This window comes from Artemia franciscana, chromosome 9, assembly GCF_032884065.1.
Source record: "Artemia franciscana chromosome 9, ASM3288406v1, whole genome shotgun sequence".
In the NCBI taxonomy this organism is placed as follows: domain Eukaryota; kingdom Metazoa; phylum Arthropoda; class Branchiopoda; order Anostraca; family Artemiidae; genus Artemia; species Artemia franciscana.
In genome coordinates, this window is record NC_088871.1 from 3,903,170 (window position 1) to 3,923,453 (window position 20,284).

Here is a 20,284-nt window from a genome sequence, read left to right on the forward strand (position 1 = left end):
TAAACTTGAGGGGCATAGTGGATTTAAAATAATAAGATAATGAGAGAGATATATAACAAGCTTAAAAGAAAAATAATAATGTGATTTGGAGCAATCTTCTTGGATCTTTTTCCATAACCAACATTAATACTGATGAAAAGGACCAAAACTCTAGACTATGAAGGTAGGAAAAGAGGGGGCTAAACCCTGGTGCATATTATTAATGCATATATGCATTAATTAATATATGATAATTATCAACAGTTAAAAGGCGAAAAGAGAAATCCTATTAAATGCACGACATGTCATTTTTGTTAAATTCAGAACTTACATGCTGAATACTGTAAGTCAGTTATATCACAGCTTTACAACAATAATAAGTCTTTCGTTTTTAGCCTATATCCCCTTAGCAAGTTAATTAAAACGCATATTTATTAGAATACGAGCTATGTAATTCTGTAAAATGCGCAACCCCAAGTTTTAAAATTACAATTTTCTATAAGTTTTAGAATTACAATTTCGAGAGAGAGAGAGAGAGAGAAAGAGAAAGAGAGAGAGAGAGAGAGAGAAAGAGAGAGAGAGAGAGAGAGGGAGAAAGAGAGAGAGAGAGAGAGAGAGAGAGAGAGAGAGAGAGAGAGAGAGAGAGAGAGAGAGAGAGAGAGAGAGAGAGAGAGTGAGAGAGAGAGAGAGAGAGAGAGAAACCGTATACCTGAGAGTCTGACAAAGACTGTTTCAGAAAGCGGTTTGACAAAACAGTTAACTTTGTTTTGAATTGTATTAGGCCAAGTTAGAATAGTTTTGCATTATGTATGTTTAAAGTATGAGTATTATGAGATTTGACAAGATAAAGTTTGAATCAGGCCAGTTAAGGTGTGTTTTCTATTATAAGTAAAATTTATTTTGTTTTGCTTCGTGTTTTTGCTGACTGAGAATGTCATTGTTGTCTCTATGTACTTCTTGTCTTGTTTCTTTTTATTTAGTCCTCCAGCGTGCATTTTTGCATATATATATATATATATATATATATATATATATATATATATATATATATATATATATATATATATATATATATATATATATATATACTAGCTGTTGGGGTGGCGCTTCGCGCCACCCCAACACCTAGTTGGTGGGGGCGCTTCGCGCCCCCCCCCCCCAAGCCCCCCAGCGCGCGTAAGTCGTTACGCGCCATATTAGTTACGCGCCATTGTAGTTGTGTCCCTATGTCCCACCTGTGAATATAGATAGATATATATATATATATATATATATATATATGTTTTTAACTACGTAAAAATTGCGAATATACAACATTCTTTGCTGTCCCATTGTCTGTGCATATAAATAGATTGTCAGGTTTACCGACTCTTGAACGTGTGCCCCCCGGTGTCCCGGTCATCATTTATATTCCATGTGTTCCGGTCGTCATTTATGTCCCGGTGTCCCAGTCTGTGAATTCTCTTTGAGGGTCCCGGGCGTCATTGATATTCCTTGTGTCCCGGTGTCCCGGTCGTCATTCGCGTCCCGGTGTCCCAGTCTGTATATACATTCGTTTTTGAATTGGTCTTTTTTTTAGGTTTTAGTTTTCTGCCTTTTTTTTTAGTTTTTTTTAGTTATACCTCATGATTCTAATGATTGCCCTTGAGCTTTGTTGATGGTGATTGCTAATCGAACATTCTCTGTGTCCCCATCGTCATTTATATATCCCCCTGTGCCCCCCGGCGTCCCCGTTGTAGTTGTGTCCCTGTGTCCCGGTCGTCATTTATATTCCCTGTGTCCCGGTCGTCATTTGTATTCCGGTGTCCCAGTCTGTATATACATTCGTTTTTGAAATGGTAAATGATGAAATAAATTTTTGTATTTTTCCCCTTTTTTTCTTTTTAGTTTTTTTTTGGTTTTTACATTTTTTTAGTTTTTTTTTCTTTTTTCTTTTTAGTTTTTTTTTTATTTTTTTAGTTTTGTTTTTCTCCTTTATTTTTCTTTTTGTTTCCTTTTTTTAGTTTTTTAACATGACGTCAGCCGACACAGAAACATGACGTCACCTGATCCACAGATCCACAGAAAGACAACTGATTTTTATATATATATAGATATATATATATATATATATATATATATATATATATATATATATATATATATATATATATATATATATATATATATATATATATATATATATATGTTTTTAACTACGTAAAACTTGCGAATATACAACATTCTTCGCTGTCCCATTGTCTGTGCATATAAATAGATTGTGAGGTTTACCGACTCTTGAACATGCAACACATAATTGTTCATGGGAAAAACAATCCGTATTCAGATCTATACCTCATTATTCTAATGATTGCCCTTGAGCTTTGTTGATGGTGATTGTTAATCGAATATTCCCTGTGTCCCCGTCGTCATTTATATATCCCCCCTGTGCCCCCCGGCGTCCCCGTTGTAGTTGTATCCCTGTGTCCCGGTCGTAACTTATATTCCCTGTGTCCCGGTCGTCATTTGTGTCCCGGTGTCCCAGTCTGTAATTTCTCTTTGGGTGTCCCGGTCGTCATTTGTATTCCCTGTGTCCCGGACATTCCCTGTGTCCCGGTCGTCATTTATATATCCCCCCTGTACCCCCCGGCGTCCCCGTTGTAGTTGTGTCCCTGTGTCCCGGTCGTCATTTATATTCCCTGTGTCCCGGTCGTCATTTGTGTCCCGGTGTCCCGGTCTGTTAATTTCGTCAGTCGACAAACATGACGTGAGTCGACAAACAACTTCATGACGGCATAATGCTCAATCCTTGTAATGACGTCAGTCGACAAACATGCATGACGTCAGTCAACACACAACACACAAACAACTTGTATATATATATATCTATCTATATATATAAAAATAAGTTGTCTGTCTGTCTGTGGATGTGTGGATGGATGTGTCAGGTGACGTCACCTGAAAAAACTGGATCAGGTGACGTCAAAACTGAAAAAACTAAAAAAAGGCAAAAACTACAAAAAAAACTAAAAACTAATAAAAAAAATAAAAAAGCTAAAAAACTAAAAAAACTATAAAGGTAAAAACCAATAAAAAACTAAAAAAAAAACTGAAAAAACTAAAAAAAGGCAAAAACTACAAAAAAAAACTAAAAACTAATAAAAAAAGTAAAAAAGCTAAAAAACTAAAAAAACTAAAAAAAGGTAAAAAACTAAAAAAAATAAAAAATAAAAAAAAACTAAAAAAAAGGAAAAAACTGAAAAATAAGCTAAAATAAAGGTAAAAACCAATAAAAAACTAAAAAAAAAAAGGAAAAAACTAATAAATGACGACACTCAAAGAGAAAGCGACCAGGACAAAAAACTAAAAAAAAGGCAAAAACTACAAAAAAACTAAAAACTAATAAAAAAATAAAAAAGCTAAAAAACTAAAAAAACTAAAAAAAGGTAAAAAACTAAAAAAACTAAAAACTAAAAAAAAACTAAAAAAGGTAAAAACTAAAAGAACTAAAAAAGAAAAAAATAAATGACGACACTCAAAGAGAAAGCGACCAGGACAAAAGGAATGTTCGATTAGCAATCAACAAAGCACCGGGACACAGGGAGTATAAATGACGACCAGGACACAAGTAAAAAAAAAAATTAACAAAACTAAAAAGAAGGTAAAAACTACAAAAAAACTAAAAAGAAAAAAAAACTAAAAACTAATAAAAAAACTAAAAAATCTAAAAATCTAAATAAACTAAAAAAGAAAAAAAAAGCACAGGGAATATAAATAACGACCGGGACACAGGGACACAACTACAACGGGGACACCGGGGGAAACAGGGGGATATAAATGACGACCGGGACAAAAAAACTAAAAAGAAATAAAAACTAAAAACTAATAAAAAAAACTAAAAAATCTAAAAATCTAAATAAGCTAAAAAAGAAAAAAAAAGGAAAAAAATAAAGGAGAAAAACAAAACTAAAAAACGAATGTATATACAGACCGGGACACCGGGATACAAATGATGACCGGGACCCGGGACACAGGGAATATAAATGACGACCGGGACACAGGGACACAACTACAACGGGGACACCGGGGGAAACAGGGGGATAACCTGACAATCTATTTATATGCAAAGACAATGGGACAGCAAAGAATGTTGTATATTCGCAAGTTTTACGTAGTTAAAACCATATATATATATATATCTATATTCACAGGTGGGACATAGGGACACAACTACAATGGCGCGTAACTATTATGGCGCGTAACGACTTACGCGCGCGGGGGGGCTTGGGGGGGGGCGCGAAGCGCCCCCACCAACTAGGTGTTGGGGTGGCGCGAAGCGCCACCCCAACAGCTAGTATATATATATATATATATATATATGTATATATATATATATATATATATATATATATATATATATATATATATATATATATATATATATCAAACAGTTCGTGGTGACGAACTGTAGTTAGGAACGACCCGACTCAATAGTAACCAAAACTTTAAAAAACAGAATTTTGATACCAATAGTTACATCAAAGGATCGCAGTTTAATGCAAGTTTCATCATGTTTAGTCTTACCCATCAAAAGTGACGATCCTGAGAAAATTTACCTTATTTTAGAAAACAGGGGGAAACACCCCCTAAAAGTCATAGAATCGAAAATCACACTATCAGATTCAGCGTATCAGAGAACCCTATAGTAGAAATTTCAAGCCCTTTTTCCCAGGGGTGATCGTATCGACCCAGAGGCCCTAGAATTTTGCGAGAGGGCTCATTCTAACGGAAATGAAAAGTTCTAGTGCCCTTTTTATGTGACCAAAAAAATTGGAGGGCACCTAGGTCCCCGCCCCACGCTCATCTTTTTCCAAAGTCGTCGGATTAAAATTCTGAGATAGCCATTTTATTCAACATAGTCGGAAAACCTTATAACTATGTCTTTGGAGACGACTTATTCCCCGTCCCCGTGGGAGGGTCTGCAATTTACAAACTTTGACCAGTGTTTACATATAGTAATGGTTATTGGGAAGTGTACAGACGTTTTCAGGGGGATTACTGTTTTAAAAAGTAGAGTTGAGAGAAAGAGTCGAACTTAAGCGCAAAGAGCGAGGCGTTGATGAGGGAACAGCCCCTTTCATATACGGAACAATTTAACTTAAAACTTCGTTTTAAGTTTTAATGTCGCTCCTTACTTTCAGTTAAAAAAATACTTTTTTTTAAATTTAATTATAAACAAGGCCAAAGAAGTAATTAGCAAATTTTCAGGGGACCAAGCATCAAAACTATTCGGCTATCCTTTGTCTATACATCTAATATACGATATGCATCAAACGGAAATTCAGTAGAGAAAGGAGGACCCACCCCCCTAAAAACACAACAAAAATTAAGAACCAACCTAAAGCTTCGAGCTCCGCCTCAAGCTCACTTTCATCGACATCAGGGGTAGCATAGCTTCTTGACAGAACTTCTTGAACTTCATTTGCATCTTCAAGTAAGTCAGCTAAATCATCTTGTAGATCCTAAAATGATTTATATACCTTAGCAAAGCCGCGCCTGATTCGACCCATAGACATGAACAACCCGTAGGGAAATTATCCTATGTTATTTGGAAAACAATTTCAAGCAAGAGCCCTTCCAACTCATCAAAAGAAATCCCCCCCCCTTCGTACATCAATGTTAAAACTATATCAAAAATACAGCAATATAGACTATTAAAGTTGCTACAATACCACCATAGCTTTTAATTTGCAATCGAATGAGCCCTTCACCCAATTGTTTCTACGATTATTCCATTTATATAACTGTGATTATAAAAACATAGACTTATCGCTCTTTATTGTGTAAACGCTTCTGTGTTAATTATGATTTTATTAATTTCTATATGAAACATGTTTTAGTTAGTAAATGTAATTTTACTTATAAGTAAAAGTGATTAATTTCATTAATAGCAGTAATTTACTTTTTGTTTTTAATTTTTTAGATAATTATTAGTAACACGTAGTTCTCTATAAAACAAGAAATTTAACTTCTCCTCAAATTTAATCCTAAATTTATTTAACTGCATTTGGAGAAAACATAAAAGTGAAAAGAAGCCAAAAGTCTATTTCCCTCCAACCATAAGTAATTCTTTGTATAACATGTTTCGCGGCACTGCGCACATCAGAAGTGTCAAATACAGCACTGGACCTTTTACCAGTCCAACCACAAAGTTTTACACATTGTAGGATCAAATGTAATGAGTGAAATACTTCTTGCCGTAAAGAGATGATTCTCATGGATTGGCAGTAGCAAACAAAGCAATTTTTACTTGCCATATTCTCATTCAGGTAATCAGTATGAGCTAAAAGTCTACAGATTTGTCTGGTCTGCTTGATAAACGGTGGCAGCAGGCGTGAAAGCTCATCAGGATGAGGGTAGCGGGTGCACATGCAGATGACGTCATTGGCCAAGCCTTTTTTTTAAAGATAGCAGTTATTACTTGACTGGGCTGCATCATGTCCTACAGACCTTGTTCTGGAGCAACAGGAGTGGCAAAAAATTATTTCTCGGATCCCCAGCATAAAGCAGATAAACATTTTTGGTAACAGTTCTTATGCAAAACTAACACTAACATAAAGGGACAAAGCATTCACTCGTCTACGTCTTATTTATCTACTAATCTTAAATCATTCCGCAGCAAGGTAACATTTTCCATTAAAGGACTAATCGATTAACTCTTGACTCCTCTTTTATGCGTCATCTACACATACTACGTGTTGTACACAAATAGAATTTTACGAATTTGCAAATGCGAGTTGTTTGATCAAAAGAATTTACAAGAAAATGTGCATAAGGAAAATTAAGGATTACTTTCCCTGTACATTTCTTTTTTACTTAAAAACGAGAAAATTTATTACATTCATAATGAAATATAATATTTTTTATGTGTTTGGTTGGTCATGTTTAATTTGATAAAGGGTTCCATCTCCTATTTCTTCAAACAATTGAAAAACTCACTTTACTTCGTTGAATTTTTTTCAATTCTATCTATCATTGTCTATTTCCCTCCAACCATAACTTTGAAAAATGAAAACTGAAAATTAATAATATTTGCGAGGCATCAGAAAGTTTTGCATAACGAAAAGTTTGAAATAGCACATCAAACTGGGTCTTTCACGCCAAACGATCCACCTCACAAATCGTTTTGATTCTCTGTATTTTTCTGGCAAAGCGTAAATACGTTTCTCACAGTGCATTTATCCTCAAAAATTCAGAGTACGTGGGATTTGTGATTATGCTGAGCGCAATATCGGACGATCGAACGAATGGGTTATATATATATATATATATATATATATATATATATATATATATATATATATATATCCAAGCTGACATGGAGGAACATAACATATGGTAACCGAAAATTTAAAACCGTATTTTGAAAAAAGACTGTCAAATGAGAAAACTTTTTTCATGTAGATATTATTCAAGAATTAAAACTATTACACAGGTTTATCTTGATAATTAGTCAATTAGTCAACAATCTTGATAATTACAGTATTAGTCAACAACTAGTCAATTCACGACTGCTATAGAAAACAGAAGTTTACTTCTAATTCGTCCAAGCTGACATGGACGGACAGCAGCCCATTGTAACCGAAAATCTAAAAATACTACATTTTTAGCAAGAATTTTCGGTTACTATGGTTACTTTCAGCATATTTAGGTCACCCACAGTAACCATAAATCAAAAAACGCTCTAAAAAAGACAGTCAAATGAGAAAATTTCTTTCATTTAGAGATGATTCAAGAATGATAACTATCACACAGGTTTATCTTAGTAGCAGTAATGAGTCAAAAACGTTTTTCTGTGTTGGTTCAAAAACAAGTGCTGTCAAAAAAAGATTTTACTTCTGAATAACCCATGGTGATTGGACGAAAGTCAAAAGCGTTTTTCTATCTCGGTTCAAACACAAGTGCTGTCAAAAACACGAGTTGAATTCAAAATCTCCCAGGCTGGCCTGGGAGAATGGCTTATGTTTATATCTATATCCAAGCTGACTTGGACGAAAAATAACCCGTAGCAACCGAAAATTTTAAAGCACATTTTGAAAAAAAAGACCTCCAAATGAGAAATTTTTTTTTTATTTAGAGATGTTTCAGGAATTATATGAGTTCACCTTAATACCAATAGCACGTCAAAAAAGTTTTTTGGTGTTGGTTGGACACAAGTTCGAAGGCCATGCCTAAAATTACGGGAAAAGAAATACACTTGCCAAAGTACCTATAATTCAGCTGAAATTCGAGGCAGCAAATATAACATGTCAGTTCAGCTGAACGCACTTTTAGCATTTTCGATTCTAGTCGAAACTAAACATTTTACTCAGTAAAGCAATGTAGATGACTTGATATCACCTTCATGCGCCTACGAGATGCAGGATCGTTACCTGCTAAGACCGTTACGATATGAAAACAGAAGTCTAGGACATACAGAAGGAAATACGGTTAAACTGTGTTAATGTATTACCTAAGAAAAGGAAGTACCGTAAAATGGGGTCACTTTGCCCACGTGTGTGACTTTGGCCCAAGCCTGGATTAAGAGTTTTAAAGGATTGCCGTTTATCACAGGTAACGAATTATGCCTTCCTTTTTTCACAGGTTGAACAAATACTATCACGGAAAAGAATGGGCTTAAGCACTGAGTAACATACCGTGAAGTAGACCTCTGAAAAATAAATATATGTACAGAGGACTTTTCTGTAAATTTTAAACTTCCTGAAAATTTGGCTGGTGACAAGCACTGGGTAAAAGGTTTAAATTTGCTTTTTTTACAGGTACACAGAGAAATCAACAGTGACTACAATGCCGTGTTACATTCTCTTCGATACCACCAAGGAGCAGCTCCACATCAAATTTCACAGAAACCACACCAGAAAAAAAATATGGGGTGAAATTGACCCACATATTTTAGTAAAGAAGAAGGCGATTCGACTGCTGTTTTTCATGATCAGTCGACACTAACTTTTTTTTTCAGATTCAAACAAATGTGAAGATGCCGAGATCATACATAAGAGAATTTGGGGCCCGAACGTGCAGGGACTACAGTGACCAAAAATTACAAGATGCTCTATCAGCTATTAGAAGTGGTCGAATGACACAAAGAGAGGCAGAGGAGACATTCCAAATACCCAGAAGCACTTTGAAAAACAAACTCACCCATTCTCACCCTCTTAGCCCCAGGGGTATCACAGTGCTGAGTGAGGAGGAAGAGGGGTTGATAGCAAACGCTGCAATTAAACTCTCCGAGTTTGGTTTCCCATTGGACAGATTTGAAATGAAGAAGTTGGTTTAGTCTTATCTCAACAGTCATGGAAAAACTGTTGTGAAATTCTCAAACAACATTCCTGGCGATGACTGGTTCCGGCTGTTTCTTTCAAGGAACAAAGTCCTAAGTGAGAGATTTGCCAGCAATATTAAACAATCTAGAGCAGCTATCGGAGCAGAAGCAGTTAACAAATACTTTGATCATTTGCAGCGGGAAGTTGATGGAGTACCACCTGAGAATGTGTGGAACTACCACGAGACTAACCTTACAGATGACCCAGGGAATAAAAAAGTAGTGACGAAACGTGGAAGTAAGTACCCTGATAGAATACTGAACTCGACAAAATCTGCTATTTCCGTAATGTTTACTGGTAACGTAGCAGGGGAAGTGCTGCCTCCTTATGTGGTGTACAAAAGCAAGAAATTGTGGAATACATGGGTCCAAGGAGGGCCTAAAGGTTGTAGATTCAACAGATCCAGGTTTACACTCAGTCTGTTGCCCTGGTTGAAGAAGCTCCCTGGGAAAAAGGTAGTAATCGGCGACAATTTGTCCTCGCATTTCAATGTGGACATTATCAGACAATGTGAACAAGAAAACATTAGCTTTGTAGCGTTGATCCCGAACTCCATGCATCTTACTCAGCCGCTCGATGTGGCCTTCTTTCGGCCAATGAAAGTGAAGTGGAGGCAGATCCTGACAAGATTCAAGACACGTGGTGAAGGTCAAAAAGAAGTTTCGTTGCCTAAAGAGCATTTTCCTAGGCTTTTAAAGGAGCTGACAGATTCGCTGATGGATGCAAATGGAGCACAAGACCTGATCTCTGGCTTTGCAAAAAGTGGAATAGTACCTTTGGACAGAACGAAGGTTCTCAGTCGTTTGCCTTCGGCATCATCAATAGAAGGTTCAGTAGATGTCCTCAATAAGAAAGTTCTTGACATGCTGACAGACATGCGCGGAACCAACGAACCCAAAAGGACAGAAAAAAAGAAACGTCTTGATGTTCCTGCTGGAAAAAGTTACTCTGTCGAAGACTTCCGTTTCGAAGCTTCAGAAACAGAAGAAGCCGAGACGAGGATGCTTGAGGAAGGAGTTCACCCTGATCAAGTCAGACTGAAAAGAAAGAGAACTGGTGCTTCCATTCCTATGAAAAAGAAAGCTGTAGTCCCAAAAGGAAAGAAGATTGCTAACAATAGAAACAAGGAACCGGAACCAGAAACCTCGTCTGAAGATGAAGGAGAGCAAGAGACTCTGCCTGGAATCGTGATCTACAATCATCTAAAACCGGGCGATTTTGTTCAGTTTGAATATGAAGAAGAGAGGTCCCCAGGAGAAGTTACTCAGCTTGATCACAAGAATAAAAGGCTAAAGATAAAAGCTATGGCTGTGGCTGGAGTGAAGAAGTGGAAGTGGCTAGAAGAAGTGGATGAGATCTGGTATGGACAGCTTGATCTCCTAAAGCCACTAAATCCACCTGCCATGTCTAACACTTGTTCATCATCTAGATCACTAGTGTTTGAATTCCCAGATTTCTGAGGGATTTTGTGGTTGTTGCAGTTTGAGTTCTTTTCATCCTTGAAGTTGATTTTAGACGACTTTCCAATATCGTACCGGTACCGTACCTAGTGAGTTTCTTGAATATTTAACCGGACATTGTTACACACCCATGATCAGAGCTGTGACCTCTTGGAAGTACCAAATCAGTAGCTTAGTTTTTTATATATTTGAAGAATAAAATGTCTAATGAAGAAAGTTTTTTTTTAAACTATTTCGTGGGCCAAAGCCACCCCTCAGGAATACTGACATTACTCCTATAGTCCAAAAGCACCTTAAAATAGGGATTAAAAAGGTTTGGGATAAAGTCTTTGGCCCCCCAAAAAAAATGTTTCCTATGACTGTTTTTTTAAGCAAGGTAATCAACAGCAGTATGGTGTTATGCACTAACGCAATTTAAATCGCGACAAAAGCTCAACCCGTTCAAAAGTTAGAGACTAAAAACCATGAAAATTGTGCAAAGCCAACCCATTTTACGGTATTATCTAAAGAAATAGCAAAGAAAAGAAAGAGTTGGAGAAAATGACAGATAAAAGAGCGGAAAAGTCATATTTTTTTATATATATAAAAATACATAGAAATTCCCCCCCCCCCCCCCAAAAAAAAACAGTGAGATTTGCCAATAGTGGAACTAACATAAAACGGAAAACCTAACACATTAGAAAAACAAATATTTGACCCCATTATAAAACCTTTAAATTTCTTTGCTCTAAGCGTAATGCTTGTCTAACGCAGAAACAGACAGTTGGGGAATTCTAAACTAACGTTTATGGCCTGCGTAACGAAAAAAAACTCGTTGGTTAATCGAAAGCTACGTGGATATACATTCCCATGAAAGGTCTTGATTTTAACTTGGTCAAACAAAACATGGGCTTCCGGTTCGATTTGCGCATTATTTAGTGTCATTCGAGTAACCGAGAAGGACCCACCCTCCTTTGTTAGTATCATATCAGTCGGTTTCACGATACCTAAGGCATTTGGAGCATCAACGTCAACAACCAACTCGTAATTTTGTCAAATTTCATGATTACGTCACGGCGTGTGAAGAATCCAATATTCCTGACCAACAGGACATACCTAAGGAAGGGGACAAAAACGAAGACGAGGCCGAAGAACCGTGAGTAACAATCCATCTGAAAGTGTTCACGTCACCTTCAATTTTGCTTTGAAGAAAAACTGAGATCAGTCAATTACGAGAAGAAATAACCAAGCTCAGAGCCTTACGAAAAGGCTGCAGTTGAACAAAAATTTCAAAATGAAATGAAACAACAAAGTATACCGACATATTTTTGGAAAAAAGAAACATGAATCATTCTTGAAGGTTTTAAATTTGCACATGCATATGCTAATGCTCGTGTAAATAAAGGCATTTATATTAATTTTATTTTCTTTTTTTTTTTGCCTTTTCACCTTTCATCTTTTAAATATATTTATTAACCTTTTAACTATACTTACATAAAATTTAACTTTTTTCTGCGTTTGAATTGCTCCGTCTTATTCTGGAAGATAAATAAAGATCTAATAAGAGCCATTTTATGCATAAACAGATCTGTATTTAGGGCTAATTGCTTTAGCCTGGTTTAATTGTCCTTTAAGATTACACCCAAGACTAATTTCCACTTTATAAGGGCTGTAATAAATAGGACCTTACTTCTAAGTCATCCAGGCTGACTTTCTTGAATTCTTTTTTCATATCTTTCACGCCCATTTGCATAGCTTTGACAGTAGTCTGCGTATCTTTCAACATTTGAGTTGTATAGCTGGCTTGTTCCATATTGAATGACTGGTTTCTCATACTTTCGAGTTGCTGCTCGTAACTAAAATAAATAAACAATATCAAACACAACACAGGTTGGAAGACTAAGATGGTGTGTCCAACAGAAAACTTCAATAATAGCACCTAGCAATTGAACTCCCTTACAAGGCAGCTAGACAACGCTTCATTTAGCAAATTCTAAGAAATAAATGAAAGTAATTTATAGACAATGTATCTAAAGGAATATATCTAAAATTTGTAAAAGTTTTTCCACTTAAGAACTGTTGTTGGATTTCCATTTAGATATTAGAAAAATTTGAAGATCCTTTACCGTATACCGTAAAAAATACCATAGTCTTGTGCAGTAATTTTCTATTTTTTTTTTTTAAATTCTGAGAGTTAATATATATCTTGTAGATTGAGGGATGGTCCTTACATTTGCCCTGTGTGTGTAGAGATGGATGAGTCTTTGCATCATTTTTAAGGGGAATGAACGGAGTTGAGTAAGTTGCACTTGGAAATATTTAGTAGGGAAGTCTGGGGGAGAGATTGGATTTTAGAAAATTTGAAAAGTAGGTGTTACTTAATTACAAACAATATCAGAAAGTTCGTCCGGGTAGGTATGAGGCATCGTGATGATTTTCTTAAATTATCAGTTTTAGTGTTTTTTCAGTTCACGTTATGTTGCTGTATTCTTTCGCTCGTTTTGTGTATGTCACCATGGCCCAATTGGGCTCTCGTGCAAATAAATTTATCTATCTATCTATAGGAGAATCATTCAGATTGAACTTGGACATAAAATTTTGTCTTCTTTAGGGCTGAAGCTATCCTGACCCCCATTCTATGGACGCCCTTGAATATAGTTGTACCTTAAACTATCCTTTAATTAAAAGACCCTTTTCCTGCTATTTTTATTATTTTGGTTGTAAAACTCTTTGAAGCTTAGAACATTTCCTATGACTGACATGTAACTTGGTACCTCATTTTGTCTTTAGAATTTTTCACAAGGTAGAAAACCCCTAAAATTTACAGAAAAATTCCCTGAAATTAACAGACCGATTTTAGGTAGATCTGTGACGATGAGTATGTTTCAAACGAAAAAAAATCAATCACGATAGAGAGAGAGGTACCTCAGTTAAGATGGACAATTTCTAAACATCACGGGTAGTAATTTGTTTAATAATTAATGAGATTACTGATAAGTTTTGGTGCACCTAGGAAAATAACAAGAAAAAACCGAAAATAAAAAGGACCGTAACTGATGTTTCCGGTCACTTTTTAACCTCGGGAAATCACCAAAACTAATTTTTATTGAACCAGACTCACAAATACTGATTTCAAGATTCGTTGATACACTGAAAGGACAACGCTATAAGGAAGAAGCAAAGATTGCTGGACGTAGAAAGTTTGTTGAATATACCCTAAAAATAATTCCTCCCTCGGACAATTCATGAAGGTAAGAAATTACACAAGGGAAAACGTCAAATAACCACAAGCTATAGCAAGGAAAACAGAAGGCCAGCCGAAACAAGAAAATCAGCAGAAAAAATGAACGCATAAAAATTAGAAATAACAAAAATAAATAAATTCTTACTTAAGTTTTGAATTATAAATTCAAATACGGGCCATATATATTATAAATTTACGGGCCATGGAGCCTTATGGAGACCACTGGAATGGTACTCTTGTAAATATTTGTGTTGTAATTATACAAGGAACTGAACTGAACTGAAATTAAATAATGAATATGCTACTACTGCTAACTACAAACAACTCACCAAAGCACAAAACCACCTGAGACCAACACAGCTGCATACACTCCTCCTCCATCCCGATCTATTCAAAGCCTCTTTCTTTACAGCCTCCAAGGAAGTTCCCATTTCCCATAAATCTTTCGTAACATCCCCCCCACTCCATTCGAGGAAGACATACTTTCCTTGAAGCCCTACACGGTTGGCCGGAAAGGACAATTTGTCATCCTTCATACGCAGAACGTACCCTAGCAATTTCAACGTTTCACTCATTATAGCCCTAGAAAGCAGGATTGAACCAGCTTACTGTTTGAGATACGGTCAGTCAGCCGGGTACCTAATACAATCCGTAGGCAATTTCTCTGGAAAACATCTAGAAAATTTTCCTTTGTTTTTAAGAGCGCCTATTCTTCAGAACCATATTTAGTCACTGTCACTACCGTAGCATCCAATTTTCTAATCTTGGTTTGCAGACTTATCCTTCTATTCTTCTAAACTTTTTTTAGCTGTGAAAAAACACCCTGAGCCTTGGCTATTCTACTTTTAACATCTTTAGTAAACCCACCGTCTTTACCAATAATACTTTTAAGGTTAGAGAAGCTGTCCACTCGATCGATCTTTTCGTTACCCAACGTACCTTATCATCTTCGCTTATTCTTCTACTTATTCAATCCCATGAACGGCTCTCTTTTCAGCTTTAAAACTGATAATTCATGGTTATTTTGTGGACAAATTCAAAACGAAACTGATTTGGTAATATTAGGACTAAATAATAACTTCAGAAATGAACGAGTTATAAATTAGTCCGTTAATTTTTAATATTGCTAAATGACTTTTTGTTTACTAAAATAACATCCCATTTCTTGATTAATATTTGAGATAATCTAAATAATATACGGAACATTATCGACATCACAGCTGGTGGAGGACTATTCGGAGCCTTACAAATTAGTTTCTTATTTTCAACAAGCTATTTAATGATTTTTTTAGATCTTAAACAATACTTAGTTTCTTTTGCCTGGGCTTGGTGTTTTGAGTAAAACGCTATTTTTCACAATCCAACAAACCTAGAAATATCATAAGCCAGTTTATTTGGGCGAGTTTTGTATATATATGCTACATAGGCCGAGAAGTGAAAATTTTGTTTTGTTAGTTATACTGTACATCGGATAGTGACCAAAAATCCTTTTACATCACAACAGGGAGGGGAAGTAAATATGAGTATCGGGACAACATCGAATTTAAAATTACAACGTTTCCCTCGATAAGAAGGCTTGAAATACGAAATTTTATTGACTTACTTCAACATGTCTCCACTGCTAGCTTTATAAACGTGACTTTCTACGTGACGGGGAGGTGAAGGTGGTGTGAACATAGAAGAAGGCGAATAACTATGCTTTTCAGTTTTATATTTCATTTGTGTTCTCGCACAAAATTTCATTTCACTTGTAATCCTTTTTGGCATAGTTGGTACAAACAATGGGGAGGGGAAGTAACCCTTATGTTAGTCCCTCATGCTGTCTATATCAACGGTGAGGCGATATCCGACAGTATGGCTGGTTGACTTCAAACGTCTTTAGACAAAGGGACTGGACGTTTCAAACATCTTAGGTTAGCAAAAGACTCAAGTCAGCATTGAAACAAAAGTAAAGATCTATTAGGACAAATCACAAACGAAAAGATTTTTTAAGGTTTGTTTTGTTTTTATTTTGTCCTGAAGACTTTGATCTCTATTTTTTACTTGTTTTCTTTCTTTACGCTGAGGTCGATTCAGCGAAAGTCTCGACAAAAATACTGTCACTACTAACAACTCACTGCAGCGCCAAGCCACAGGGCAACACAGCTACACACGCTCCTCCTACTCCATCCCAAACCCTATTTGAACGTTTATTTATCCCAGTCTATTCAAAGCAACCCCGATCCCAAGAAGGATTGGGATGGTTTTTCACCATCCCAAGAAGTTCCAATGTCCCTTAAATCCTTCCTTACGACCTTCCTCCACCCCCTTTGCGACAACCTGCTTTTCTTTGGCCCTAGATGGGTGGCCGGCAAGGAGGATCTTTTACAATCCTTGATTCAAAGATTGTGTTCTGGTCATCTAAACCTTTTTCTCATTATAGCCCTAGAAAGTGGGATTATCGGATAGAACCACTGAAATATTTAAATTCTATTCTTCTTTTTAGCACCGAGTGGAATTATCCTTGTTTTTTTTTTCGTCACAATTTTTTTCGTTTTATCATGTTTGTGTGGCACAGCCAGTGTGGTCTTAGATACTACGGTCTATCAAGGTGTTATTTGCTCTGTCCAATTAAATGCACGTAGAAACTAGGCCTTAAAAACCAAAGAAGCCAGAATGCTGAACGCATTAAACCACTACTGTCTCGAATATTCTTAGCGTTAACTACACTTGGTCAAAACAACCAAATGAAGAGGTGAACAGAACCCGTGTCCAGCAAAAAGAGCTTTCAATGATAATAAAAACAAAACGCTGAGAAAGGGAGTGGCTAAATATCACAATGCCATTGACCGAAACAAGGGTCATCCTAAGTAGTTTCAGCACTAGTGCTGGGGAGCTGGAGCGTCAAACTCCCACATATAGTAAAGTAACTCCCAGCTTATCGTTTTCGAACTTAGCATTCTTACTAACTACACGAAGCTCCTATGGAAGTACATTTTATTTTGGCATTCCAAAATTTATCTTTATTTACCCCCCCCCAAAAAAAAAAAGTCACAAACTTGGTAAGGATAAAATAAAATGATTTGCACTACCAACATTCACCAGTTACCACAAAGCCTAATTTAGATACTAGTAGGCCTGCAATATAATATCAAATATTACTTACGTTTTCCTCTGCTTTAAAACCCTCATGGCTCTGAGTTTCACTGCATTCTTTGATGGTCCTTCTCGCATTTTCTTCATCTGTTCCTTGTATTTCCGAAGCTCATTATCAAGCTGTGCAATTTTCTTCTCCACATTATCTGCCCTTTCATCGACCTAAAAATGGAAACTCGCAAAAATAAAAAGAAGCTAAATTGAATATTTTAGCAACTTTACTTCTAAATACCAATTTTAGCGGATTAATTTTTTATCAGGGGAAAAAAAAACTTTTCAATACAACATAGAAAAGATAGGGTTCTACAAGTAGTGGAGGAAAGATACAGATAAAAATGGTCAAACCTCGGGGAAATTGCAACAGAATTTTTTTTACACCAAAATGTTCAGAAAAATCAGTTTAATCACACAAAAAAATCCCCCCGAGTCTCCCCTACACAAGCATCCCAAATTTGCCCTTGAAGGGGAAAAATGAGGGGAAAAATTCCACTTTTGTGTTTATAAATATTCCTGAGTTTAAATAGTCGTTTCCTATCAAATCAAGTATGCCGACTCCAAACATGAATTCATGTTTTCCTTTTTTCCGTACTCTAATGCTCATTTCAACCCTTAAAGGGTGGGGGGGGAACTCGAAATTAAGAGGTTGTTGCACTATTTGGCCATTTCCTTTGGAATCAATGGCGGTAATTCGAAAATGCAGTTAAAAACTTGATTTTACGTGGTCAAGTACCTCATCTTACCTAAATTGGCTGTGAAAGTTGACCTACGTGAACTAGTTATTTTAATAATTTGTCGGTTGATTCACCATTTCCTATCAAGCTAGGAATGGTACCTTAGAATACGAGTTTCGAACAGTCTAATTTCAAACCAGCATTCCAGACTCCCCCTCCAGTTTGCGGTTTCCATTCCTTAGTGTCATTCTTTAGGTGATGTAATCAGTAGAGCCATCTACTATAGTACTTGCTAGATGATTGGCTCTCAAGGCAATATACAAGGTTTGTGCCATTTTATTTACTTCCGCAAAGAAAAGACAAAATAATAAACTGGGATCCGCGAGCGTTGATTAGAAGTATTTAGTGAGATAGTGTTTAAGATTATGCTTCTGATTTTGGAAAAGAGCGGATATTCATTTCTGCTTTTCAACTTCATTTGTGCAATACCATCTACTGTGTATCATTCAAGCTGAATTTGTTCTTCTAGGCGGCGATGGGTTGAATTCCGATTGGATTGTGCCTGGATTTACTGAACAAACAAGTTGTATGAAATAATCAGTCTCTTTTTCTTCTAGAACCGTCAATGAAGAAAACATGGTCTGCCCGATATGCCAAAGCAGCATCAAACCCGGTGAAAACTACTACTACTACTACTAATAACTCACTGCAGCACCAAGCCGCCTGAGGCCAACACAGCTACGCACGCTCCTCCTCCAACCTAATCTATTTAAAGCCTCCCTCTTTACACCCTCCCAGGAAGTTCCCATTTCCTTTAAATCCTTATTTATGACATCCTCCCAACCCAGACAAGGACGACCTGCAATCACCATCAACAAAGCTCAAGGGCAATCATTAGAATCATGAGGTATAGATCTGAATATGGATTGTTTTTCCCATGGACAATTATATGTTGCATGTTCAAGAGTCGGTAAACCTGACAATCTAAATAAATGACGACACTCAAAGAGAAAGCGACCGGGACAAAAGGAATGTTCGATTAGCAATCAACAAAGCACCGGGACACAGGGAGTATAAATGACGACCAGGACATAAGTAAAAAAAAATAAAAAAACTAAAAAAAAAGGTAAAAACTACAAAAAAACTAAAAAGAAAAAAATATATAAAATACGATGGATATATAAATGACGATGGCGACTCAGGGAATGGTCGATTAGCAATCACCATCAACAAAGCTCAAGGGCAATCATTAGAATCATGAGGTATAGATCTGAATACGGATTGTTTTCCCATGGACCATTATATGTTGCATGTTCAAGAGTCGGTAAACCTGACAATCTATTTATATGCACAGACAATGGGACAGCAAAGAATGTTGTATATTCGCAAGTTTTACATAGTTAAAAACATATATATATATATATATATATATATATATATATATATATATATATATATATATATATATATATATATATCTATATTCACAGGTGGAACATAGGGACACAACTACAATGGCGCGTAACTAATATGGCGCGTAACGACTTACGCGCGCGGGGGGGCTTGGGGGGGCGCGAAGGGGGGGCCCCCACCAACTAGGTGTTGGGGTGGCGCGAAGCGCCACCCCAACAGCTAGTATATATATATATATATATATATATATATATATATATATATATATATGTTTTTAACTACGTAAAACTTGCGAATATACAACATTCTTCGCTGTCCCATTGTCTGTGCATATAAATAGATTGTCAGGTTTACCGACTCTTGAACATGCAACATATAATTGTCCATGGGAAAAACAATCCGTATTCAGATCTATACCTCATTATTCTAATGATTGCCCTTGAGCTTTGTTGATGGTGATTGCTAATCGAACATTCCTTGTGTCCCGGTCGTCATTTATATATCCCCCCTGTGCCCCTGGCGTCCCCGTTGTAGTTGTGTCCCTGTGTCCCAGTCGTCATTTATATTTCCTGTGTCCCGGTGTCCCAGTCTGTAATTTCTCTTTGAGTGTCCCGGTTGTCATTTATATTCCCTGTGTCCCGGTCGTCATTTGTGTCCCGGTCTGTAATTTCTCTTTGAGTGTTCCGGTCGTCATTTATATTCCCTGTGTCCCGGTGTCCCGGTCGTCATTTGTGTCCCGGTCTGTAATTTCTCTTTGAGTGTCCCGGTCGTCATTTATATTCCCTGTGTCCCGGTGTCCCGGTCTGTAGTGTCATCTTATAATGACGTCATGATTGCCCTTGAGCTTTGTTGATGGTGATTGCTACTCGAACATTCCCTGTGTCCCGGTCGTCATCTATATATCCCCCCTGTGCCCCCGGCGTCCCGGTTGCAGTTGTGTCCCAGTCGTCATTTATTTTCCCTGTGTCCCAGTCGTTATTTGTGTCCCGGTGTCCCAGTCTGTAATTTCTCTTTGAGTGTCCCGGTCGTCATTTATATTCC

At 36.7% G+C, this 20,284-nt stretch overlaps 1 protein-coding gene across 1 annotated transcript in view; it reads right to left on the reverse strand.

Moving 5' to 3' along the window:
• The window catches only part of LOC136030907 (charged multivesicular body protein 5-like), an 87,873-nt gene that overhangs the window by 26,534 nt on the left and 41,055 nt on the right, over positions 1 to 20,284 (reverse strand). The window contains exons 2-4 of the mRNA XM_065710005.1: positions 17,170 to 17,321; positions 12,471 to 12,636; positions 5,357 to 5,480 (exon numbers count right to left, since the gene is read on the reverse strand). Of these exons, the coding sequence (XP_065566077.1) occupies positions 5,357 to 5,480; positions 12,471 to 12,636; positions 17,170 to 17,321 (442 nt within the window). The remainder of the gene's footprint in view (positions 1 to 5,356; positions 5,481 to 12,470; positions 12,637 to 17,169; positions 17,322 to 20,284) is intronic.